Source organism: Carya illinoinensis, chromosome 9 (genome assembly GCF_018687715.1).
Source record: "Carya illinoinensis cultivar Pawnee chromosome 9, C.illinoinensisPawnee_v1, whole genome shotgun sequence".
In the NCBI taxonomy this organism is placed as follows: domain Eukaryota; kingdom Viridiplantae; phylum Streptophyta; class Magnoliopsida; order Fagales; family Juglandaceae; genus Carya; species Carya illinoinensis.
This window is the reverse complement of record NC_056760.1, coordinates 36,896,671-36,924,360: the sequence shown is the minus strand read 5'-3', so window position 1 is coordinate 36,924,360 and position 27,690 is coordinate 36,896,671. Positions and strand designations below refer to the sequence as shown.

Here is a 27,690-nt window from a genome sequence, read left to right as displayed (position 1 = left end):
AATAAAGATAAAATGAGGTGAGATGAGATGAAGTGAGATAGTTAATTTTAAATAAAAAATAAATAAAAAATTATTATTATTTAAAAACATTTAAAAAAACTGAATTGAAATTTTAAAAATTTAAATTATTTATTATATTTTTTATAAAAATTTAAAAAAATATAATAATAAAATGAAATGAGATTTTTTTAATCCAAACATAATCCAAATCTGTTTATCATTATTTTTATTATTCTCATTTCAATATTCATAATATTAAGTAATAGATTTATAAATAAAATTTAATAAATAATTTTAAATAATTTAATATCACATCATAAATAATAACAAATGAGATAATAAATAGTACTATTCATATTTTAAAATTTTTTCCAATAAAGCTAAGCTTATAAAATTATAGTTTCAAAAAATCAGTAATAATCTTTTAAATTTTAAAATTTTCATAATTGTTAGGACTCATAAGTAAGTAGAAGTGTAGAACAACTGACAAAAAAAAAAAGAGTAAAATCTTTAAGAGAAAATTTCTCAATTAAAATATATTTTTAATAGGTAGAACAGGTTTTATAAAATTCAAACATCCTTAATTTTACAATAAAGCTAGGATTTTCTCCGACTTTTATCCCGTCTCATTCGATGGTTGAAGCTCTTTTCTCGGTTATTTTCTTTTCTTTAACCATATCCCCCTCACTGTTTCTAGAGAAACAAGCACTTTACCTTTATAGAAAGGAGTCTCGCCTCTGGGAAACCAGTTGGAGCTCGGTTAGTTATTTTCCAAATTACTTCGATCTGTTAAATTTATTTCACTATTTACGTTTTTATTTATTTATTTTTTTAGAGAATTTAGCGTTATATCTTCTTCTATAGATTGGATTGAGACTTTCGGTATCCTCGGCGATTTTTGGCTTTCTTCATATTAAGATTCGTAGTTAGGGCTTCGTACCAGTTGATCATCGTGGCCGTCGGTGATCTCTCCATGGGGAAGGGAGGAGAAGATTATGGCAAGAGAGAAATCGTCAGCCCTAAGCCCTCCGATCGAGAGGTATTCCCGGCCTGGTCTAAACAGATTTCGGAATGCGAGGAGCACTACAAAGTGAAGAAGGGATCTGGACTAGGGTCCATCGATGTGGAGAGGCGGCGCAAGATCTACGGCTACAACGAGCTGGAGAAGCACGAGGGCCAGTCGATTTGGTCCCTGGTTGTAGAGCAGTTCAAAGATACTCTGGTCCGAATCCTGCTTGTCGCGGCTGTCGTTTCCTTCGTCCTCGCCTTGTACGATGGCGAGGAGGGTGGCGAGATGGAGATCACTGCCTTCGTGGAGCCACTGGTAATTTTCCTGATCCTGATTGTTAACGCAATCGTTGGAGTTTGGCAGGAAAGCAATGCCGAGAAGGCTCTCGAAGCCCTCAAGGAGATTCAATCTGAGCACGCTACGGTTATTCGCGATGGTGAGAAGCTCTCCAATTTGCCTGCAAAGGAGCTCGTTCCCGGCGACATCGTTGAGCTTAGGGTTGGGGATAAGGTCCCCGCTGATATGCGCGTCTTGGAATTGATTAGCTCGACGTTGAGGGTTGAGCAGGGGTCACTGACTGGAGAGAGTGAAGCTGTGAATAAGACCAATAAGGCGGTTCAGGAGGACGCTGATATTCAGGGGAAACGGTCTATGGTTTTTGCGGGGACGACTATTGTGAATGGGAATTGTATTTGCTTGGTTACTCAGACGGGTATGGAGACAGAGATTGGGAAGGTGCATGAGCAAATTCACGAGGCTGCGCAGAGCGAGGAAGATACGCCTTTGAAGAAGAAGCTGAATGAGTTTGGCGAGGCGCTGACGATGATAATTGGAGTAATATGCGCAGTTGTGTGGCTCATCAATGTGAAGTACTTTCTTACTTGGGAGTCTGTGGATGGGTGGCCTAGGAATTTCAAGTTTTCCTTCGAGAAGTGCACGTATTACTTTGAGATTGCGGTGGCATTAGCCGTGGCTGCCATTCCCGAAGGTTTACCGGCTGTTATTACGACGTGCTTGGCGCTTGGTACGCGTGAAATGGCTAAGAAGAATGCCCTTGTGCGGAAGCTGCCGAGCGTTGAAACTCTGGGTTGTACAACTGTGATTTGTTCGGATAAAACCGGTACACTGACTACGAACCAGATGGCTGTGGCGAAGCTTGTGGCAATGGGAAGTAGTGTTGATCGGCTACGAACTTTCAAGGTTGATGGGACGACATATAATCCATCGGACGGTAAAATAAATGACTGGCCAATGGGACGTATGGATGCTAATCTTCAAATGATTGCAAAGATAGCTGCCGTCTGCAATGATGCCGGAGTTGCTCATTCAGAGAATAAGTACGTAGCCAATGGAATGCCTACTGAAGCAGCTCTAAAGGTAAAACCGTTGTTTTTTTAAAATATCTTAACTATTCACTTTTGTTTGCTGTTTTTTGCGACTGATTCCCCCTTCGAACGGACCCCATTCTTGATAGACAACGGAGCATAAGAACTTTTGGGTGGATGATAACTTGTTCTAAAATAATTTGCAAAATTGACTTACTGTTTCGTATTCTGTTGATTTCCACCTGCTCTGGCAAGCAACTGACATTGTTGTTGAGATTCCCATTGAATCTTCACTCTATGCCTTTCAGGTTTTAGTCGAGAAGATGGGCCTCCCTGAAGGATTCAACCATGAATCAACGAGCAGGAGCGCTTTACTGCGTAAGTTGAAACCGCCGAACTTCTCTTTCGTTCCACACCCTTCACCATTCAAAGAAATAAAAAGTTTCAACCCAGATAATTTACTTGGTCTGCTATTTATCAAATAATAATAATTTACTTGGTTTGCTATTTTTTTTTAATTAAAATTTTTTTGCCGTTTAGGCTACTGCGAACTGTGGAACGAGTATGAACATCGGATTGCTACTCTTGAGTTTGATCGTGGTAGGAAGTCCATGGGTGTAATTGTGAACTCAAAGTCAGGGAAGAAGTCATTGCTAGTAAAGGTACTCTCTCTCTCTCTCTCTCTCTCAATGCTGTGCCGGTTTAGCATATTAAACATTCGATGCTCAATTGTGGCAGGGTGCTGTAGAGAATGTATTAGAGAGGAGCACAAAGATTCAGTTGCTTGATGGTTCTGTTTTACCGCTGGATCAGAATATAAAGAAACTCATCTTAGACTATCTTCAGGAAATGTCTACTGGTGCACTGCGCTGCCTTGGTTTTGCATACAAAGATGATTTCCGTGAGTTTGAAACCTATGATGGCAATGAAGATCATCATGCTCATGCGCTTTTACTTAATCCTTGCAATTATTCATCAATTGAGAGTGACCTCATTTTTGTTGGCTTGGTTGGACTGAGGGTAAGTCTTGACATTGTGGAAGTCCTCATTTTTTACTCATTTCATACTTCATATTTCCATCATAACCTTCTTGGGTTTATCATTTTTCCAAATCTTCATAGGATCCTCCCCGGGAAGAGGTTTCCGACGCAATTAAAGACTGTAGAGCAGCTGGGATACGTGTTATGGTTATCACCGGTGATAATAAGAATACAGCAGAAGCAATATGTCGTGAAATAGGTGTATTTGGAACTAATGAAGATATAAGTTCAAAGAGTATTACAGGAAAAGAGTTTATGGAACTAAGTGATCAAAAAGCCCATCTACGACAGAATGGTGGGCTCCTGTTTTCTAGGGCTGAACCAAGGCACAAGCAAGAAATTGTGAGGTTGCTGAAAGAGGAGGGCGAGGTGGTTGCCATGACTGGTGATGGAGTGAATGACGCACCTGCCTTGAAACTTGCTGATATTGGGATTGCAATGGGCATTGCTGGAACAGAGGTATTTTTTCTTTTCATTTAGCACATAATAATTTTATTTATGCATTTGGAGGCAAATTTCTTGTCAATTGGTTGATCTAAATGACTTGCATAATCAGGGGGAAGGTGACTCGTATAAAAGAAATCAGTTTGGGAGAAGTGCCTGTATTAACCCTAAAACTACCATAATGAGATGCATGCTACAAAAATGAATTGGTCAGTGTTGTGGAGTAGGACTTATGTGGCATATGCACTAGTAGTTGGAATAAGGGATATGGATCTGTATTTTTTCGCATTGAGTCCTGGTTAAATTTGGAAATTTATTATATTGACTATTAACACCTAGAGGAAGTGAATAGGTGTTTTTGTTAAGTTTAACGGATTAATATGAATTAAGAGATTTAAAAAGTAACGCTCTGATAAAAATACAATCAATCGCCAAATGATATAAAGCATTAAAAAATGAAGACAGTTCTTTGATGACTTCAGGTAGCCTACCGAGAGAAAATGAATCCATTGGAAGAATTCAATTGTACAAAATGGTTCCACTTGTAACCCTCGTAACAAACTCTCTTTGTACCAGAAAAGTGACTCACTTGCCTCCTGCTGCAGCAGCTTCCATGACCTCTAGAAAATTTTTCTATATGGCTTCCTCTCCTAAACTCCAGTGGCTTCTTCTCAAATCTTCAATGTTGAGAATTTTGTGTGGATTAGGAACTACTCTAGGAGACCATTCGCTTGTAGAAAATACAAATTTTTCTAGAAAAACTGATTTGGACTTCTCTGTTTCCTCAATGAATTCATGCATAGAATCCATTTATATAAACTATGAAACAATTGAACAACTTGGAGAATAAGAAAGTCCTGTTTTGGGAAGTATTCTCATGGCGCGTCTGGAACTCTAGTGTCCGGTGCTTCATTCACCATTTGTGCAAAACTTTACTTTCACCATTCAGCCCCAAGTAACCATAGCTCTGTTTGGTCATTTCTGTCCAGAGTTTTCAGTCTTCTCTTCACTGCATGTTTTGGCCTACTAAACCTTGGAGTTGGAAAGTTTTCATGAAACAAAGATGTAGAATTTTGAATTACCTTTCCAATGCTACCAAGTGCATCTTCATCAGATTTATATAACAAATACATGACCATTTTACTCAGACAAGATCTTTTTTGAACTTGAACTTCAAATACGAACTTGAATTTTTCTTGTTTTTTGATGAATGACTGACTTAACCCTTAATTCATCACTAATCTTTACAAATCAAAAATAAGTTTTGAGGCAAGGATTTTCCAACACAAAATAAAGCCTAACTAAGTTTATAACTTAGCGTCTTGCTACATTCATTGTTTCAAATTTTTGTATTTGACCATTTCCCTTCTTTAAGGTTGCAAAAGAAGCTTCAGACATGGTGTTGGCAGATGATAATTTCAGTACAATTGTTGCTGCTGTTGGTGAAGGCAGATCCATCTACAACAACATGAAGGCTTTTATCAGGTTTGATCAATGTTTACTTGTTTTTTTCAATACCTCTCGAAGGATGTACCAGTCACTAGGAAAAGAAAGCTCTTAAAAGGGTGTGCCTCAAAGTTAAGCTTACTTCTGTTTAGAGATGGTAGGAGTTTGGTCTGTTTGGTGGCCTGTGTATTGATATGGAATAGTCTAAAGCATATAGATTGTTTTGGCTGATTTTTGTAGACGTCAAAGTACATCACAGCCTTGACAAGGTAAATGCATGGCTAGGAACAAATTCTTATTTCTTAGGTTGTTAGTAAATAGAATCTAACTTGATGAATAAATTAACTTGCATTAGTATACCATAGGCCTGATGCGTTCTGAAGTGTCATTTGAATTTTAGATTAATGGGTCAGATCATATCTAGGGGTGGTCATATGCTGTGTTGGGTTGTGTGGATCATCGCCTTGGGCTAAAATTTGTGGCGCTGTTCCTTTTGGTTTTGGTTCACGGATCAAGGTGGATTAAAGGTCGTAGATTCCAACATCTTCAGTCAAATTAAACTCCTCTTTTTTATTTTCTTTTTTTAAAAGGATTATAATGTAAATTCTTGGGGATAAAATGAGTGAGTAATTATGAGCCCACCAAGAGAGCCCATGTTATATTAAAAGCCCACCATGCAAGGATGTATGTGAGAGAAAGGGAGGAAGAGAGGGTCTGCCAGCTGCAAGCCTTGATTAGAAATAAAGCTAGGAGGGGACATAAAACTGAGGGAGGAGGGGACATAAAACTGAGGCAGTTGACTTGAAGAGAGGGAGAGGCAAGAGAGAAGGGGACTTGGACTTCTGCAGAGGGGTGGTGAACTACGCAGCCTCTGGAGGGTCTTTTGTAGCTATCTCCATGGGAGTGATTGTAGAGAGCTTGTAAGCATGGAGTTGTCCATGTTATACCAGTGGCATCATGGTTTTGTGGGTTTATGATTTACCAGGTGTGTGCACAAATTATCAATTACAAAAATGTATCGTCCTTTTTGGAGGTTATAGATACCTCCTACTCTAGGCTTGGGTTTTTTTTTTTTTTGGGGGGGGGGGGGGGGGTAAGGATTAGAGTTTTCTGTATCCTGTGTAAGTTGGTCTGAGACCCTTTCTTTGATTATAAATAATGACATCACCATTCTACTTGTAACTTTCCATTCATGTTTTTCTGATGTTCTTTCTGTTTAGATATTAATGTAGTACTATGTTGGTGTTGAGTTTGTTCATTTTGTTTTTGCATTAACAGTCTAATCTTGTCAGATCATGGAATATTTATAGGCTAAATCATTTACAATGCACATAGAATGCTGGAATTCAGTTTGCCCTGCATCTTTACTATGTGAAAGAGAAACTTGAGTGTATGCTACAATACAGCCAATTTGTCGATTTCATCATCACTCATTCTCCAAAGGTTACTGTGAAAAAAAACCAATTATTATGATTCGTACCTCATTGTAGAGCTGGAATTTATGCTTGATATTTGTTAGTCCATTTATCAGAACTTCCTGCAACTCAAGCTGTATAATTATCTAATCCTTGCACATGAAGGAAAAATAAAACTAATCCTTGCATGGCCAAGATCAGGTGTAGTTTGGAAGGCACCCTCAGTTGAGTTTTACATGTTAAACTTGTATATGTCCTTTCAACAATTTGAGTACTATTCTGCCTTTTTAGTTTAGACTCTTTGTACTAAGACATGGAAATGTGTATTCTATGATAATTCAGGTACATGATTTCGTCGAATATGGGTGAGGTCGCCTCCATCTTTCTAACTGCAGCTTTAGGTATTCCTGAAGGTCTGATACCTGTCCAACTTCTGTGGGTTAATCTTGTTACCGACGGACCACCTGCAACTGCTTTGGGATTCAATCCTCCAGATACAGACATAATGAAGAAGCCACCTCGTAGAAGCGATGACTCACTAATTAATGCTTGGATTTTATTCCGCTATCTGGTATTTATCCTTTTTGTTATGCTCAAAAATTATGTTGACATTTACTATTTATAGTTTCTTTTAGGTACTTCCCACTAATAATACTGGGGATTTTAATTGAATTTATAATATATCTATCTAACTTTTCTTTTGATAAGTAATATATCTACCTAACTACCACACAGGTTATCGGGCTGTATGTTGGATTAGCAACCGTTGGTGTATTTATCATTTGGTATACCCATAGTTCCTTCCTGGGCATCGACCTCAGTGGAGATGGTCACACCCTTGTCACATATTCCCAACTTTCCAACTGGGGGCAGTGCTCAACCTGGAACAACTTTACTGCTTCACCCTTCACAGTAGGCAGTCGGGTGATCACTTTTGATAGCCCTTGTGATTATTTCCATGGTGGTAAAGTGAAAGCCATGACACTCTCACTCTCAGTGTTGGTCGCCATTGAAATGTTCAACTCCTTAAATGCCCTTTCTGAGGATGGAAGCCTCTTAACGATGCCCCCGTGGGTGAACCCATGGCTGCTTTTGGCCATGTCTGTTTCATTTGGCCTGCACTTCTTGATCCTCTATGTGCCATTCCTGGCAGGAGTATTTGGCATCGTGCCCCTCAGCTTCAATGAATGGCTCTTGGTTTTGGTTGTTGCATTACCCGTGATTCTGATTGACGAGATTCTAAAGTTTGTCGGGAGGCATACAAATGGATCTCAAGCATCTAGTAGAAGAAGAAAACCAAAGTCAGAGTAAAGAGGTCTTGTTGAGAAGTAGTTCCTAAAATAGCCTCTATTGGTCGGTGTTCTCGACATGGTTGCTTCATTACAGCAGCGCATATGCGCAATATATGTGATATTCTTAGGCTTCTCCATCTGCCTCTCAATCGTTTCTCCGATGCCAAAAGAAAACGCATCTCTAAAGCGGTATTATTCAGCTTCTTTTGCTCTCTGAGCTGTAATCCTCAACCTCATTTCTCAATGAGAAATGGTCTGGCACTTTTAAGAACTGGCTATTATATTTTGCTACTCTTTTTAACCCTCTTCCTTTTTGTGCTTTTGAAATGTTTTATGGGGATAAAAAAAGAAAGGACATTATTTTTATATACTTACTAGAAAACCGATGCAGCATCTTATCATGCTTACCAGGATGTTATGTCCCGAGGTGAAATATCCTTTATTTTTGGGTGGGAAAAATTATTATGTTTTGTTAAATATTTTCAATTAGTTTTCAATTTCTATGTTTTTTAAATTCTTTTCTAATCTTTCTTTTTAAAAATTAATTTTTATTATTTTAATTTTTGATTTTTTCCTTTTATCATTTCCATCCATTTTTTTTCTTTTTCTAATGGTATTTATTTCAAAGTTTTAAGGAGAGAATAGATTATGATTTTTTATTTTGCTAGTTTGAGAAGATCATCGCTAAATTATGCTTTAAAAGAAAGAGAGGTTTGCAAACTACAAGTGAATTCATATGCCAATTTGTGTACTAATATTACTGTTTTTATATTTAAAATTTAAATTGGTATTATTTTTATTAAAATTTAATTTTTGATCAATCACATTAAATTGGTGTGAATATTGATGCATAAAATTGCTTATAATAAGATTTTTTTCAAAGAAAAAACTTAGAGCAGCTTACCTTTTATACAAAAAAATAATAATAATAATAATAAGTAATTTACTACCTTGGTGCAAGTTTATTAACTACTTTCCATTGTCATACTCGATGACTCCTTGTCGAGTAAGCTACTGCCTTCTTGGCTTCCTCATAGGCTTTCAGGTTGACATATCATTACTTTACTGCGAAAGCATGATCTGAAGGCTACGAGAAAGCCAATCTCATGTTCTTCAACCTTTGTGAACAGCCCCATTTGGTATGGAGAAATATTTTTTGCAGTCGGTAAATGCAGTCGGCGTGCAGTCGTGGAGAAAAAAGTGAATTAATACGAGACCTACATGAAAAAAAAAATTATTTTTATAACTTTTTTTTATTCATGTAGGTCTCCCTGAATATAAAATAATTTTTTTTATTCATTCCGTACAGCCGACTGCACGCCAACTGTATTTGTCGACTGCATCTAGCAAAGTCTTTTGGTATATTTGCTATATTTTGTAGGCAGAAATTTTAAGTAAGGTTTTTTTTTTTTTTTAAATAAAATAATTTTAAATTTAATTTTTACATCACTTTTTTTTATTTAAAAATAATTCCTATTTTTTTACAAAATAAATTACTAATTAGAATTTTATATCACATTTTCAACTAATAATCGATTTAATCTTTTTTAGAAAATTATCAGTTTAGAGATGATTTGATCTAATTTAATTTTACAAAATGTGTTTTAGACTCTTAGGATTGGTTTAGATTCAGAGATGAGATGATATGATTTTAGCTAAAAAATGAAAATTGAATAAAATATTGTTAGAATATTATTTATTATTATTATTTTAGAATTTGAAAAAGTTAAATTGTTTATTATATTTTGTGCGGAAATTTGAAAAAAATGTAATGATGAGATAAGGTAAAATGAAATGTTTTTCAATTCTAAACGAGACCTTAGAAGCAATTATAATCATTATTTTCAATAAAGTTATATAAACAATCACTTATTTGGAAAAATTTTGGCCCTTGCCTCTTCAAAGGATAATACAAAAACTGCTTATGGACACTCAAAAATTAGATTTTGCTATTTCTAATTTTCAAATTATATATTAAATTAATAATGACAAAAGAGAAGTGTATTTTTATAAGGAGAGTATGAGAGAGAATTATTACATGGAGATACTTTTAAAACTAATAATGACATAATATCTATTTGATATTTTTTATATTTTCTCATTGAGTTAATATATATTTTTTTAATTAGGCCTTTTTTTCTTTTTAATTAATTACTTTAAATTTTTTTGAGACCTTCTTCCACTATGGGGCCTTAGGCAATTGCCTAAGTTGCCTAATGGAAGAGTTGGCCGTGTTGGATGCCGCCCAACCACTTTATCTCTTCGATTTCTTGTGAAGAAGATTATTGATCAATGAAATAAGTTCTCGTATTAAAATCAAAATAGAGTCGTCCCTCTTTATTTTTAGGGGTTTATATAGTTGCCAAATCTCTTGATTTAGAGCTATTACATACAAGTGGAATGCACACACAAGAGGCAAATGGCTATACGTGGCAAAGCTTACATGAAAGAGAAAAAAAAAAATCAAAAATCCAAAAAGGAAAAAGGCAAACGGAAAATGGAAGAAGCAAAAAAAGCCAAAGTAATGTGCAAGAGTTGTCTTCTTCTTTCGAGTTGTAGACCAAATGCTTTGAAGTAAGCAACATTTCAAATGTAAAAGCAGAGCCATTATTGGACCCTTAAGAAACTAGTGGGAGGTTAAGTCAAGTGCTTCAATGTTCTAAAACAAGGGCTAATCTTGAAATCTGGGTTGAACTGTAGCAGAGCCATTTAGAACGTTGAAATCTGAGGCGGCCACAACTCAGATTTGGAGCATAAATCAAAAGAAGAGAAAAGAGTTTTAATTAAAAAAAGAAGAAGCAAAATTTGGATGAGGGCAAATGTACTTTTGTTTAGGAGAATGATAATTACAATTCACACAGCATTGCTGACGATCAGATTAAAAATGAACAGGTTTGTGAGAACAGATCTGACATTAAGGGCCATTCTGGTCAATCTTCGAGATAGAGCTGAAGGCCTTCACCTGTAAATGTTTCATCAAATGGCTGGGTTTCCAGTTCTGATTTTATTTCTCTAGTTAAGTCACTTGAAACAACAGAGCAAACTCAGGAAATTGATTTTCGAGATCTGCCAACTGCCACTATAAAGCAAAGAAATGAAGACTTGGAAGTTCAGGCGGCCAAAAACAAACAATCTACTTCTTCAGGTGTTCTTGTTCAGGATGCAAATCCTAGCAGGAGCACTGCCTCTAGTTTAGTGGGTGGTGGGGCACAAATTTATGAAATAGCTGATGGAATGGGTGCTTATTTCCCAACTCCTGCCAAACCTTCCATTGGGAATGGGGCAAAAACTTTGTTTATGCATATTCTCCAAACAATTCTTGGAAAAGAAAATCTTTGCATAATCATCGACCTTAGACCCACAAACTATGACAACTCCAAACGGAAAAAGTTCTATGGAGAGGTAAGGTTTCTGACTCTTTTTGAGCTTTGATGCTTTTTTTCTTGAAAAATGACAACAAATATTATCTGGGTTTAGGGGGCTTCGTGAGAAGAAGAATTGAACAAATGTGGGTTTTGATGGCTTCAGTGGGTTTTGATTATGAGTGAAGGAGAAATCAAAGGTGGCTTTGTGTGAGTCTCAGACTTCCATCAAGACACTACAGGAGGGAGGGCGGCAGCTTTGAGGGGAGGGACGTGCCATCGAGGGAGGGAGGTGCTTTGAAGGATCTGTGTGGGAAGAATCAAGAGAGAAAACGAAGAGAAAGGGAGGGAAAAACAAATGGAAACTAAGGAGGGAGAAGGGAAGAAGGCTATTGGCTTTGTGGTCTTCAAAACAGTGTGTTTGGTTTTTTTTCCACATTAGCAGCCACTTACGTGGTGTTTACATGAGGTGCTTGTCTCTAGCATTTTTCCCTTAATTTGAGGTCTAGATTGTGTAGTGTTGTTCGCTACTATTCTTTTCTTATGCCCATATTTAATGTGCCCTCGACATGCCTATCATGATATGGAAGGTTTCATGGTTAGCTCATGTTTCCTTAGCTGTATGCCTTCTAGGCCTTGTATCATTCGCATTGAATGCTCTTTCTTAATCAATTTGACTCTTGATCAAGATATTTGGCATTTCATGCTCTGCGCATATCTAATCATCGTATTAAATTTCATTGTTGCGGACATGCTTTGTAGCGCTAACAACCTCTACTGGTAACATGCAATCAAGGAGTAAAAGGGGCTGGGGTGTCTAAGTCCATACCTAAGTCAGTTCGTTTTGTTCTTTGAGGAATTCTCTATTTTCTTACCTGTGGTTATGTCTTATATGCTCTTCCTTAGACCAAGTCATCGCCTCTTCCCTATGCCTGGGGTGTCTATCTCCCGTACATGGCACCATGCTTCCGCATTTAATTTGGTGGCTTTCGCTTCTACCCTCAATCATACCCCTTAGAACATTAGATGAGGCACGACTCCTTTGTGGACATTCTTTCAAGAACATGTCCTTTCTCCAGGTTGTCTTGCCCTTGATTCCTAATATTGGATTATTTAATATGGTTGGGCTCTTTGCAGTCGTCCCACACATGCCATGATCAGTGCCACGTTGACCATGGATCTGGCCATTTAATGCGACACGGCCCTTGCAATCTTCCTAGGCAAGGACATGTTCGTTGGTGTGCTGTCCTACATTCACACACTTATCCGGATCTCTGACACTCCCGTCTTATTTGAGCTAACCATTCCCATTGGGCCTTCCTTGCTTTCCTCTTTTTGGGTCGGGCTCGAGGGCCCTGTCTCATGAGAGCCCATTTAGTCATTCAGTTATCCTGTAAATTTTTATTGCATGAGTGTGGCGAGGATTTCAGATTTTCGTCTTCATTTATTACCTCCTTCATTTTCAAGTGATGGCTACGTTGATACATCTTCACTCATCTGGGATGGCATGAGGAGGTTTATTTCCCATGTCCTTTTGTGCAATGCAAATAACGAGATTTGCCCATTCAGCATGTGTGTCAATGACACCTGTTGTGTTCTGTTTGGGGCCGTCTAACAGTCACAGCCCCTATTTGAACTCATCTTTTCATAATTTCTCGTTTCCTGGCATTGCACCTTCTTCCCAAAACTCGAGCCTTTCCTTGTTGCCATATTCTCCCTTGAGCCCTAATTATTCTTCTTTCTCTTTACCTTTGTTCTCCTTTCTATTTTCAATGGCTCCACGAAATCCCCCCCGTTTCAGTTCCCGAAGCTTGCGTTCTTCCCATCCTCAAGCCGCTTCCCAAAAGGCTGGGGGTAGTAGCCCCACAACCCTAACGATCTTGAGGGCAATTGTTGGTTTACCATGACTTCTCAAGTTGATTTAGATTTTGTGCAGAACTCGTAGGAGGTCTTAACTCTGTCATTTTGGAAACCCCTGAGCCCAATCGCAGGGCTACTAACACAAAAGGGTTCGCCAGAAAGGTGGCCCTTTTGATGACCTTATTTTTTATGGGGCTATGTCTTTTCTCTTGCCATCTTATTAGGGATGTTTTGGAGTATCTGGGCCTAGTAGGGGGAGTTCAGTCCAATCCCGGGGAGTTTTATGGATCGGATTGGACTTATTCGGTCCAAAATTTTTCCACCCTGGATCAAATCAAATAGCCATAAAGACCAAACCGGTCCAGTCCCATTAGGACGGTCTAGTTCGTTTAGTCCAACTCTGTTCCAAAGAGGCCAATGGCCCAATCTTTATATCCCATATTTTTTGGCCCAACAGTGAAAGTTCACTAACAATTTATCTAATTTTAAGCCAAAATTACCAAAAAAGAACTTGAAAGAAAAATAAAAATAATCATTAAAGAAAAGTTGTATATATATAATAAGTTTGAATAAAATATTTTACTACAAAAAAATAAAAATTTTCTATATCCATTCAAACAATTTAAACAAGGTTATCAATCATATTATTTAATATTTATCATGTTGCAAACTAGCAACTTATTTACTATAACTATTAAATAATTTAATATATATACATATAGTATACTATGATATATAAATATAATACTATTGGTCTATTAGTATATAGTAATAGCTATTAATTTATTTACTATAACTAATAAATTAATAATACACTATTACACTAGTACTAGTACTTTAACTATATTAACTAATAACTATACTAGTAGTATTACTAAAATACTATATGTTGGTGATAAATTGGTAATATTATATTAAATAATAATAATACTCTTATTACTAAGAATCTATGTAGTTATAGTGATTTAATATTAACATATTAAGTTAACTATACTAATACTATTATAAATTTATACATATATTATAATTTATACTATAACTCTTATAATATGTTAATATATTAATATATACTAGTATTATATATTATAATTATACATTAAAGAATATAATAATACATTGATAGTAAATATATATAGTTATAAACTTATAGTGATTTAGTTATTATGATTAGTATAACTATATAATAGTATTAGTATTAGACTATTAGTATAGCCATATATTAGTAATATTAGTTATGGCGAATCAATGATTTTGTATAACTATATTTTATATTACTATATTAGAGACTAGAGTATTAGCATTAATATAAATATTAGTATTAGTTATAGTTATATAGTTTATATTAGAATTTAGACTATATAATAGACTAATAGTATTAGTACAACTGTATAAATATATTGTACAACTATATATTAGTATTAATTATAGTGATTAGTATAACTATATAATAGTATTAATAGTAGACTATTAGTATAGCTATATATTAGTATTACTTATAGTAATTTAGTATAACTATATTAGTATAAGTATAACTATAGTCAATATCAGACTATTAGTATTATTATTATTTTGATACTATATTAGACTATCATAATAAATATAAATATTAGTATTAATATATAATTATAAATATTAGTATTAGTTAATAATTATATACTTAATTTATAAAATTTATTATATAAATAATAAAAAATATTTTTTTTTCATTCGGTTTGGTCCAGAGTTGAAAACCCCTGGACCGGGACCGGACCGAATGAGTTTAGTCCTATAGAAATTGAATTGGACCGAATCGAACTGAATTGGGTTCGATCTAGTCGAAGAAACTAAGGCCTAACCCCAGCCCATCTTCATCCCAATGCCTAGAGGACATTGTTGTCATGCTGTGTATTGGAGCCATTTGGAGAAGAATATCCCGATCTTACCACGGGGGAATTTGTGCAGTTTCTACTCGAGGCCCAAGTTTAGGGTGGTGCACATTGAACCTCATTACTCCTATGTCAAGTTGTATGATTTGTGTTTAACAGTTTTATGATTTAATTTCTTTGGGGCTGTGCTTTTGTCAATGTGTTTTTCTATCATTCTATTTAATTTGTCAATGCGTTTTTTTGTCAATGTGTTTTAATTTCAATATGACTTTATGAATCCGTTGGTATGATTTAATTTCAATCTGTTGGTATGATTTAATTTATGTGTTGTGTTTTTGGGAATGTTTTTGTGCGAGTGTTTTGGATAATAAACCTGAACATGTGGAACTGTTTTTGAATTTGAGTTAATATTTGAGCTAATATTTTGCCTTTGTGTTTTTGGGACTATTTTTGTTGGGATGTTTTGAATGATTAAAATATGATTATACTTGTTTTTGGAGTTGTTTTTGTTTGTGTGTTGTGGTTTGGGACTGCTCATATATTAATATGATGTAAAATTTGGGGTTGTGGTGAATGATTAACCTAAAAGTAAATCACTAAAACAGCCCAAATTGTGGTTATTATAAATTTATAACCCCAATTTGTGTTAATAATTATGTGTTATGTTTTTGGAACTTTTTTATAGAGATGTTTTGAATGATTAACCTGAAGATGTGGGGCCATTTTATCACTAAAACAACCTCAATTTGAGTTAATATTTGTGTATTGTGCTTTTGGGGCTGTCTTAACTGTACTATTTTGTTTGTGTGTTGTGTTCTAGTTCTTAAATCATGAATTGTGAAGACACAAGTACTCCTATGTCCACCCCTGCATCTTGTCCAAAAGGACCAGTACCACAACAACCTATCAAGGCTCCCATAATCGAAGAGTCTAGTGAACCATTAGACTCTTTTGTAAGCACTCCTGCTACCTTTTGTTCTATTTCCCGCCCTCCACTTGGTAGTAAAAATCTCAAAAATAGATATGAGGTATGGGATCACTTCACGAGAGTGTTTGATTGTGAACCCGAAGAAGTTATAGTTACTTGTAACCATTGTAGGAAGCAATGGAAATACCATCACAAAAAGCAGGGCACTTCGGCTATGAGAGCCCGCATCAACCTTTACCGTAAAAATTGTAAGAGTAAATTGGACAACGGTCAACAACTCTTAGTGTTGGAGGCAAGAGTTGAAGGAAGGAAATGAGAGAAGAATTTAGGAATGATCAAGTATAATGAGAAAAATTCAGAGCTGCCTTCACTAGGATGATGATAGTGGATGAGTTACCCTTTAGGGTTGTTGAGGGCCAAGGGTTTTGGGACTACGCTAAATCTCTTGATTCTAAGTTTCTTATTCTTTCTCGATTTACAACAATGAAAGATTGTATGAGATTATTTTTGAAAGAGAATGATAATTTAAAGAAAATGTTTTGGACAACCAAACAAAGAGTTTGTTTAACCACAAACACTAATACTTCTATCCAAAACATTAATCACATGTGTGTCCCGGCTCATTTTATAAATAGTAGTTGAAAGTTGCATAAGCAAATCATTTGATTTGCCCAGAATACTAAAAGGTAGTAATTATAAATAATTAATCAATTATTACAAAAAATAAATCAATTATTGATGGGACCCATTTCTCAAACTTTCATAAAAAGTTCAAAATATCTCAACTCATATTATATATTCAAACATATATTAGTAAGACTCACTTTTTACACAAAATTCACTCAAATATCTTAACTAATTATTATTCACAAATATTCTAAAATACTCTTAGCATCCATAAACTCTTAACCCTTTAAACTTTTAGTCAGCACATTAGGCGCTCAATGAATTACCCGGTCCAATTATATTTATTTACGTCCTATTGCATCAAATGCTCTTCTTGGATCCGTTCGACTCTTGTGCAAATCACATCGAATATCCTTTCACTCTCTTCCTTCTGGGTGTCAATATTTTGTACGATTTCGCACATTGTGACGAACTCTGTTTTGTCTAGTTAGTTGCCTAGTGGTCCAATGGGCCTACACATACTTTCCACAAAATTGGTGTACGTACCCAGTGGGCCAGTTGACCTGATCCTTGATTTCTACTTGCAGTAATTTTTATAATCAAGATTCAAGACCCCTTTCTGGGCCATCAAAATGTAGGACTTCTGCACGTTCTGGGACCCCAGAAGAAAGGGTGTCGTCCATGCCATATGACAAGCTCCACACGAGAAGGATGTAGACAGGCAACCAACGAAATAACAAATTAGGAAATAGACGACACACGATGTTTGTGTAAATCAGCATGACTCGGCCCATGCGCCCGCACCTCTAATCTATTTCAATATTTTGTTGTAAATGGTATTTTCTCTTTGGTTGGGCCAGTTGGGGACCGACCTGGATCGACCATTTGTACTGCAAAAGAGAGAAATAAAGAATGTGTAGAGCATTGCTGTGTCAGCACCCTGCAGAGTTATTATCCACCTTGGTTTTGATGCTACATATTTATAAGATAGCTCAAAATCGCATGCCTTTTGGAACTATCCCTAGATTTTATAGGGGAAGTAGTGCTGGCAGGTTTTCCCTTTGATATAATTAGGAAAAATCTTGAGAATGTTCTCCTAAAATTACTACCTCAAATCCCAGCTTTTAATTTTGGCTAAAATGGTTAAGACTTGGCCACATCAACATTTAATAATCTTATCTAACATGCATCTATATGTGCTTTTAATTTAATAGTATTTATCATAGTTTATACATTTTATATGTGGAATACGTAAATGTCGTGTAGTCGCTTTAATAAAATTAGAAAAAATCTTGAGAATGTTCTCCTAAAATTATTAGCCTCAAATCTTAGCCTTTATTTTTGGCTAAAATGGTTAAGACTTGGCCACATCAACATTTAATAATCTTATCTAACATGCATCTACATGTGCTTTTAATTTAATAGTATTTATCATAGTTTATACATTTTAATGTAATAAATATCTGTTACAAAATCTCATGCTACGTATTGTCATGGAATATGTAAGTGCTGTATAATCGATTTGAAAAAATGTGAGATTCACTATTAAAAAATTAAATTTATTTTATATGGGTCTTATATTTATTTATTTATTTTTTAAAATAATTGCACAACGCTTGTTCACTCACGACTGCAATTATTATTTCTCATACTTTTAATAGTCATGTGACTAAGATGATAAGATTTAGAATGAATGCTGAGGAATAACATAATATTCCAACTTGAACATAAAGACATCGAGAAGCAAGAAAAATGTCAATGTAGAAAAGGGAAGGCATGCATATGTTTGCTTGTTTTTCTTGCCTACAAACACCAACCGAAGCAGCCAGCAGTCCAAACAGTACATAAATTAAAGACTCAAAAGGGTCAGTTCAGAGCAGGAGCAGATATAACACCCATACCTAACTTAAATCTAATGGAATGAATTAAAGAAGATAGACGAAAGAAGGAGCTCCAATTAAAGTATTGGCAATTAAAACATAATCAATGAGCAAAATCCTAGTGCCTGCTTTATATGCCTAGAGCACGCCACGTACCACGTTGGTCTTTCGTGAAGAAATGAAGGCGTGTGGAGATTAGATTAGAGAGTGTAGGTCAGTGGTCACCACTCTTTGCTGTACGCAATCAAGCAATTGTTTATGTTTTCACACAAAACTTTTTGTTTGGTTAATTTCGTGGGTGTTTAGAAGTCTCCTTGGACCAAGTTTTCTGACCCAATACTTAATGCAACACCTACTATAAATATAAAATTAATGTACAATTCAAAATAACATTACTTTTTGTGGTAATTAAGTTTTATTTAGATAGTAAGATGATATCGGATACTCTATAAATGTTAGTGAAAAGTAATAAAAAAAATATTGAATAATGAATAGTAGTGAAGTATTTTGAGAATAGTACTACTTCATATATAAAAAAATTATATAAAGTAAACCTACAAATTAATGTAGTTTCATAGGATTCATTAGATCTACTTCACCACCCAAACTGGCCCATACTACTTTAATAAGTTGAGTAACGATAGATACAAGTCTTATATCAACAAAAGTGAGTTTTTCACACTTTTAATGATGGAGTCTAATTTTTTATAAGAAAAAATCTAGTTACAAGCATAATTATGTATTAATATGTGCACCAATCTATTGTGATTAGATAAAAAGTAGATTTTATTGAAAACAGTGCTAATTTAAAATTTAAATATGAAAGAATCAATATTAATACATAGATTAATACGTGACTTTATTTGTATGTATCAAAACTCTTTTTATAAAGAATTTGCGTGAAACTTATCCATTTAAAACTAATATATATCATTCATTTCTCTAATAAGTTATTCGGCGCGCCAATAAATACTTTTGCGCATTGCTTTTTGTTTTTCTCTAAAAATACAAGTGGATGAAATGGGCCTTTATCTTCGATTACGACAGTACTGAGTAGGTCTTAGTGCAGTGGGGAAATGCTCAACGTGTATTAATTTTTTATTTTTATTTGTTTGAAAGATATGGAGTACTGAACTTACCATCAAATTATTTTATTTTGTTGCATATAAGACATTATTTTGGTCTCTAGTTCAACATAGTTGTCTGTATTGTCTGCTATATCTATTGGCACAAGCAAGTTAATTGCCAATTGAAATATGTCCCAGTATATTGCTTTAGGTTCCTTGTCAATTCATGTATATGTATCAATAGATATTTCTTATTTTCGATCATGGTAACATTATTTTTTCAGCTCTTTCTGACTGAAGAGACCAACTTATCTGCATAGAAGAAGTGTTAACTTTGCAAACAAAGAGATTTTTTGAAATAAAATTCTTGATATGGTTCAACGCATGTGATATGTTACATGTTCTTTATTATTATTATTATTATTATTATTATTATTATTATATATAAAAAAAATCTATTCATCATTTTATTTCTCATCATCCCATGATATAGTATTAGATGATAGGTTTACAAGTAAAATATTATAAATAATCTTTATTTATCTAATACGACATCATGAGATGATGATGAGTAGTATTACTCTTTTTTATAATATGATATTCAATGATACATCGGTGCATAAACTTTTTTTTTTTTTATAAACTAATCTCTACATGTTTGGTTAGTAAATTGATCTTGGAAAAAGCTAGCTTGCCCACTCAAGTGTCTTAGTGTACCCTTAAGCAAAACAAAAATATACTTTTTTACTTAATAATTAAAAAAGTGATTTTAAATATATTGGTATATTTTTTATTTTTAAAAATATTAAAAAATGTGAAAAAAAATAAAAAAAAGGTTCAAAAGTTAACTAACAGTAAAGTTGAGTGGTGCTACTCAGGCGATAGAATAATACTATTCATTGATCTTAGATTAGTTCATTACTATTCGTTACTATTTATAAATTATCTGAAATCAACTCAAAAAACAAAACAGTAAGCTGTATATACAGATCAACTTCAATGTACAATTCGATCTGTTTTTCTCTTTTAGGATAAAGGAAAACAGAGTTTATGTCGTTAGTTGATCTCCTGCGCAAGACTTGACTTGGTAGAAATGCACAACACAACTCCTCTCACCTACTATACATACACCATTACGCAACGGTTGGAATTGGATCCTCCAATATTCACCAAATCCTCCTCTCTTTCTCTGACTATCTCTGCATATTTCTATAAATTTCTGCCGAAAACCCCTCAACAACATAGAACACACGGATGTCTCGTGCTGATGAAGCTCCGAGCATGGCGTTGTCGGCGGAATCACCCTTCACCGCCCACAAATTCTCTTTCTTCAATCATCCCCATGCAACGGAGCTCAAAAAGCTTCCTCAAAGATCCAGACCCCATATCTCTCCCACCCTCGGCGAGCTCTTAAAGCGAGTGGAGGATGCACAGTCCGACTCCGAGTCTCCGGCACATCGTGTTCTCGACCTCTCCTCCTTCGCTTGTAGCTCCGTGTCTTCGTCCTACCCTTTCATTCTCTCCTTCGAAAACCTTACGTACAGCGTCAAGGTTGTCCGTAAGATGCCATTGTCTTCGTGCTTTTCTCGGGACGACAATGCGTTTGACAGCAAGATTTTACTGAATGATATCTCCGGTGAGGCTCGGGAAGGAGAAATCATGGCCGTTCTTGGCGCCAGTGGGTCGGGTAAATCCACCCTCATTGATGCTCTCGCGGATCGAATCGCCAAGGACAGCCTCAAAGGGTCTGTGACACTCAACGGGGAAGTGTTGGAGTCCAGGCTTTTGAAGGTGATCTCTGCTTATGTTATGCAAGATGACCTCTTGTTTCCCATGTTAACCGTGGAAGAGACGCTCATGTTCTCTGCAGACTTCAGGCTCCCTCGCTCGCTCTCGAAGTCCAAAAAGAAAGCCAGAGTTCTGGCTCTAATCGACCAACTGGGTCTACGAAACGCAGCCAAAACAGTGATCGGGGACGAAGGCCATAGAGGCGTTTCGGGGGGCGAGCGCCGGCGTGTTTCTATCGGAATCGACATCATTCACGATCCCATAGTCTTGTTTCTCGACGAGCCAACTTCCGGACTCGATTCCACCAGTGCGTTCATGGTCGTGAAGGTTTTGCAGCGAATTGCGCAGAGTGGAAGCATCGTGGTCATGTCCGTTCACCAGCCCAGTTACAGAATTCTCAGTTTATTAGACCGATTAATCTTCCTCTCGCGCGGGCAGACTGTGTACAGTGGCTCTCCTGCTACCTTACCCCTCTTCTTCTCCGAGTTTGGGCATCCGATCCCTGAAAACGATGACCGAACGGAGTTCGCCCTCGATCTTATTCGCGAGCTTGAGGAAGATCCTGATGGGACCAAGAGCTTAGTCGAATTCAACAAGTCATGGCAAGCAACGATTAAGAAGCAAAGCAGCAATAGCATCGAAAATCGAGCAAAGCAGCTTTCCCTCAAAGACGCCATAAGTGCAAGCATTTCCAGAGGAAAATTAGTCTCTGGTGCTCCCAACAGTTCTACTCTCACATCTTCGGTTCCAACGTTTGCCAACCCTTTCTGGATTGAAATGGTGGTGATAGCCAAGCGGTCGCTCACAAACTCTAGAAGAATGCCCGAACTCTTCGGAATCCGATTGGGTGCTGTGCTCGTTACCGGGATTATCTTGGCCACCATTTTCTGGCGCCTCGATAATTCACCCAGAGGAGTCCAAGAACGCGTAGGGTTCTTCGCCTTTGCCATGTCCACCACCTTCTACACCTGTGCCGAAGCCATTCCTGTGTTCCTGCAAGAGCGATACATTTTCATGAGAGAAACTGCATACAATGCTTATCGCCGTTCCTCCTACGTTCTGGCCCATTCTATCATCTCCATCCCTTCTTTAATCTTCCTGTCACTCACCTTCGCCGCCACAACCTTCTGGGCGGTGGGCCTCGCCGGCGGACTCTCCGGCTTCTTCTTCTTCTTCTTCACAATATTATCCGCGTTCTGGGCCGGGAGCTCGTTCGTAACGTTCCTATCAGGAGTTGTCTCTCATGTCATGCTGGGATACACTGTCGTCGTCGCCATCTTGGCCTACTTCCTTCTGTTCAGCGGATTTTTCATCAGCAGGGATCGAATCCCACTCTACTGGATTTGGTTCCACTATCTCTCTCTGGTGAAGTATCCATACGAAGGGGTTCTGCAGAACGAATTCGACGATCCCGTGAAATGCTTCGTGAGAGGGATACAGATGTTCGACAACACGCCGCTCGGAATGCTGCCGGAGAGTGTGAAGGTGGATCTGTTGAAGAGCATGGGAAATACGTTGGGTGCCAATATCACGAGCACAACCTGCGTAACGACGGGTGTAGATATACTGAAGCAACAGGGAATCACAGACTTAAGCAAATGGAGCTGCTTGTGGATCACTGTGGCTTGGGGTTTCCTTTTTAGATTTCTGTTTTACATTTCTTTGTTGATCGGGAGCAAGAATAAGAGGAAGTAAAGACATAGCAATTAGCAACAAAGCTTTTATATAAATATATATATATATTGATAATTATATATAATTGCTACTCTTATTATTATTTTCTTTTTTGGGATAAACTTTTGTTATTTTGTTGAATTTACCTTTAAGTGGGATGTAATTTGCCTACTTGGCTACGTTGTAAAACTGCAATTCCAAATATTTTCCACGTGTTTTCTTTTTAAATATTCTTTTTTGTTGTGTTTTTTTTTTCTTTTTTAATTAAGTCTTTGAATATGATATACTAAAGCTAGTTTTTTTTTTTTTTTTTCGCTAAATAAAAAGGGTAGGAGGGTGGAAGAAAAAAAAAAGGGTAGGAGGGAGTGACTAGAGATGTCAGCCCGAACTGAACTTGACCATACCAGAGTTAGTTGATCATAATATTACGTCTTTGATCTTTCAACCTTACACAGATATGGTTGATTTTATCCAAACATGGTCGTTTAGTAAAACAAAAATTCTATATGATCCCACAAGTAAATTAAACACCTCCCAAGCTAAAATGTAGTCTTTCTAACCACCTATAAGCTTTTGCAAAAGGTATATGAATAACTTAATTGGTATCTTAAAATGATTTGATTCTTTAAGGTTATGCCTAAATAGTAAATATCAGTAGCTAAAATGGGCACTAGAGGTACAAGACTGTTATTCAATATTAGAGACAACCTTCCAAAAGCCATTAGCGGAGTTATTCATATGGATGAAGCTAGCAGATTTACAAGTTATACGACATAAATAATAGGTTCTTTTTATTGCGAGTTGAAAATACAAGTAGCTTTCTATTTTGAAAAGTGCTATAATTATAAAATGAATATATAAAAATAAACTTATAAATTATTATAGTTTCATATTATATGTTAAATTTATTTTATAATGAAATTAGTTTTATAATCTAACGTATAATATTAAGTCACTTTAAATTATAAATTTTTAGAGTACTTCTATATGTAAGCACACGACGCACTAATATGCGGACGAAAGATGACATGGCAAGTTAAAAAAAGGAGAAAAAAAAAGGACGGAAAACAAGAAAAAGAGGAAACGCAGCTTCCTTCAGAAGCTTCATCGTTTCGTCCCGTCCAGTCCTTGCGAGAGGTTCTTCTCCGACCACGCACGTACATTTTCCGGTGAATCTTCTCCACCATTTTCAATGTCGCCACCAACCCTGCTACGTACAAGCGGGTTGCGCACCCGACCCGCGTACTAATTGTTATTTTAATATTTTATTAGATGTTGTTCCTTCATCTATCCAACCATTCTGCGGCACGCTTCAAGCTCTAATTTTCTGAAGCCAAGCCAACCATTCGGTGGGTCTGAATAAAGAATCAACTAGGAAGACTAGGCAGAAAAATATAATCTTACCTGCAGTAGTGACAATCAAGAACACTACTTCTATAAGATGATTCTCGCCATTTTCCTTGCAATAGGGGCATTGACTTCAGTCTCAACTAGACCTAGACCCGCTCTAAAAAGCAGGATTGCTTGAATGGAAAGAACAAAACGGAAAGACAATCATATGAAACCTCTAACAACAAAAGGCAGTATCTATATTATATACAGTAGAGCTTGAAGGAATCGACCTTAACCACTGCTCAGCTTTCATCTCGCAGCTCTTCTACCCTCAAGCAATACGGTTTGTTCCATCACTACCTACTCACTGTATAGCACCCTAAGCCTCTGTTTTAGCTTCCAGAAACAGAGCATCCACCACCCACTTTTTTTCTGCAACTTCTCCCTCAAGCCGAGCGTAGCCAACCTCGAAGCACCTTTCGCCGTCGCGGGTCATCCTCCCGAGGTTAGCACTTCGATAGTTTTTTTCCCTTCTCTCGGTTTGCACTCTAGTTAACTTTCTCCGTCTCACTCTAAAATCATGCTCTCTATCTCTCTGTCTTCTGCCACACTAATATGCTGTAGCTGAGCCACCCTCTGTTCCATCGCCGTTGTACTCCAACCAGCCCAGCTCAGTCGCAGTGTTCATCTTTCTATGTGCCTTCATCTTCGAATGGGTGGGCTGCCAACACCTTCCTTTTTCCTCTGTGAGTTGCTGTGCAAATTATAGAATTTTCTAGTTTGGATCGTAGCTTTTCCCCGTTTGACTACTGCATCCCTTCACTCAAACTTTTTGGTCCTTTATCTTCGAGCGTCTCATTCTTCAGTGAGAGTGAGTGTGGGAGGAGATTTCGATGGGGGAGGAGTTTTAGATGGGGGGAGTCTTCGAGCAACCCTGTCTGAAAAAAAAAAAAAAAAAAAAAAGAAGAAAGAAAATCAAGATCACTCTCTTCCCGCTCCAGACAAAATGAAATCACCTGAAACGCGCCGTTTCATTTTTCCACATCAGTATTGGTTCGCAATTGGGTGCGTTGCGCGCCTGCAAGTAGAGTTTTCCATCTTTTTATCTCTAAATCATTTCTCTTACTTTTTCAATCTTAAAATATACAAATCATTCTAGTTTTTGGATAAGATAGTAAATAACATCTAAAATGTTTGTCATGAAATGGAATGAAAGGGACTAGTTTCCTCTGCTGCTATGATGAGCAAGGCAGGCAGAGCTTCTCTACCATTTTCGCACCTTCCCCCGTGCACACGGATCTGCATTCCTTAACCTCTCTAGCTAGCCTTGTGAAGATAACGGTTCTATAATTCCAACCTACCTAGCTAGCTACCCTTTAGTTTACACTAGTTTACAGAAAAATTAAGGAGGAGAGTGGCCAGAAAATATGGAGCGTCCATGCAAAGGTGTGAAATCCTCGTGCATGGAGATCATCCCAACCACAAGAGCCTAGCTTAGCTGCCCGTGATGAAGACTTCATATATGAATGAATCCTACAGATAATGAATGAATCCAAATTGCATGCTGCAGTATATATAGCTAGCTAGGAGTAGGGTCCATGACTAGGAAGTTGGCTCGAGGGAGGACCTGCATCATCGTGTTGGAAAGAAACTAATGGGACTGACGTGATTAAATATGGACTGTAGTTTAATTATTAATTGATTTAACTAAAATAATATCAAGCCATTAAACGTCAGCATGACTGTCTCCATTAAAAGACCGTGGAACGTCTTAGGATCACAGCTTCGATCGGTAGGCCAGGCTCTATCCGAAGTGTTTCCACCGTCCAGCACGAACATCAAATCCTACATGCCAATGATAAGTACTGTGTTACATATTTTAACATGAATTTTAATAATTAGATATTTAATTTTTTATGATTTATAATATTAAAATAATAATAAATGAACACATATTTTTTTATCAATTTGATAAAAAATTATATCTGATTATAAAAAAATGATTATTCTAGCAATTTTGCCTCTTAAATATCTCATGATGGTAAAAGGCACTCTGATCATGTTGTAGGTAATAACCATTGAACCCTTTAATCCTATTTATAGATTTTTGACTATCAAGAAATCTCAAACTTTGTGTCTGACTATAATTAGATATATAGAGTTTTAATTTTATCTTTTAAGAGTTTTCTTATCCCATTATAACTTATCTATTAACTAATAAGTTTTGAATTATTCGAAACTCTATTAAGATGGGTGTGTGGAACATCGAATTCAAATAAAATTCTTACATTCTCCCACTTGGCCCATATGCCTATAAAATAATATTTTCCGTTCATGAGTTTATTACAAGAAATTAACTATACTATGCAAAATCATTTCTTGAAACTTTCATAACTCAAAATACATTACACGAGTTCCGTAATATCAATATCAAATCAACTACCAATGCGAGTCATAGCGGTCCTCTGTTATATAATCAACAAATTCTCTTTTATGTACCACAACACCAGTAACCAATTTAACATGATCTTTAATTGGGATAATTAAGGCTAATACCGTGATACCTTGGGTTCCAATTCATGTCTGTTGCAGACATTATCTTGTCATCATTCTTCCAAACCATTCAATGTATAAATAAGTGGAAAGACAAGAAAACATAAATAAAATAACCATAATAGATATCATTAAGTGTCCAAAATAAAATAAAAATATCTACGAACTCAATAACATGTTTACAGAATGGGTCGTGTTTACATCATAAGACCCATTCTGTCAACATGCTCTTTAAACTGCTTCGCTACTTGATCCTTCTTTAATGGGTTTGCTATCATAAGCATAGTACTGATATGTTCTATGGACACTGTTTGTTTCTGTACTTCCTCCTTGACATTTAGGTATTTGAGCTCCATGTATTTAGCACCTTTAGAATACCTATCATTTTTGGAAAAAAATATTGCAGAGGAATTATCATAATAAATTCTCAGCGGCCTGGCTATAGAGTAGACAACTCCAAGCCCTGAGATAAAGTTCCTAAGCCATAAATCATGCATTGTGGCGTCAAAACACGCCACAAACTCAGCCTCCATTGTTGATGATAGTTTGCTTCATACTTTTCCATAAGATCACTCCACCGGCCAGCAGGAAAACATAACCTGAAATAGATTTCCTACTATTAAAGCAACCGACAAAATCAGAGTCTAAGTATCCAGTTAACTCTAAGTTGTCAGTTATCCTAAAGGTAAGTTGGTAATCCTTAGTTCCTTGTAGATATCACAATATCCTCTTCGCTGCTTTCTAATGAGACATCCCTGGGTTATTCTGGTAATGCCCAAGCAT

The 27,690-nt window shown here is 36.3% G+C and overlaps 2 protein-coding genes across 3 annotated transcripts; both read left to right on the top strand.

The window, feature by feature from the left end:
• The first annotated feature begins 604 nt into the window (after positions 1-604).
• On the top strand, positions 605-8,272 carry LOC122275348 (calcium-transporting ATPase 1, endoplasmic reticulum-type-like). 2 transcript variants are annotated; one of them, XM_043084362.1, is made up of 9 exons: positions 605-759; positions 865-2,386; positions 2,643-2,712; positions 2,875-2,996; positions 3,073-3,354; positions 3,456-3,833; positions 5,194-5,303; positions 7,022-7,250; positions 7,415-8,272. In XM_043084362.1, exons 2-9 carry the CDS (start codon positions 974-976, stop codon positions 7,988-7,990), a joined length of 3,180 nt encoding a protein of 1,059 aa, XP_042940296.1. In that variant the 5' UTR covers positions 605-759; positions 865-973; the 3' UTR covers positions 7,991-8,272. The 2 variants fall into 2 exon arrangements, with proteins under 2 accessions (XP_042940296.1, XP_042940297.1); XM_043084363.1 differs by lacking the exon at positions 605-759 and having other exon boundaries at positions 801-2,386.
• A 12,339-nt stretch (positions 8,273-20,611) lies between these two features.
• On the top strand, positions 20,612-23,250 carry LOC122277474 (ABC transporter G family member 20-like). Its single transcript, XM_043087453.1, has one exon. It carries the CDS (start codon positions 20,815-20,817, stop codon positions 23,041-23,043), a length of 2,229 nt encoding a protein of 742 aa, XP_042943387.1. The 5' UTR covers positions 20,612-20,814; the 3' UTR covers positions 23,044-23,250.
• The last annotated feature ends 4,440 nt before the right edge of the window (positions 23,251-27,690 follow it).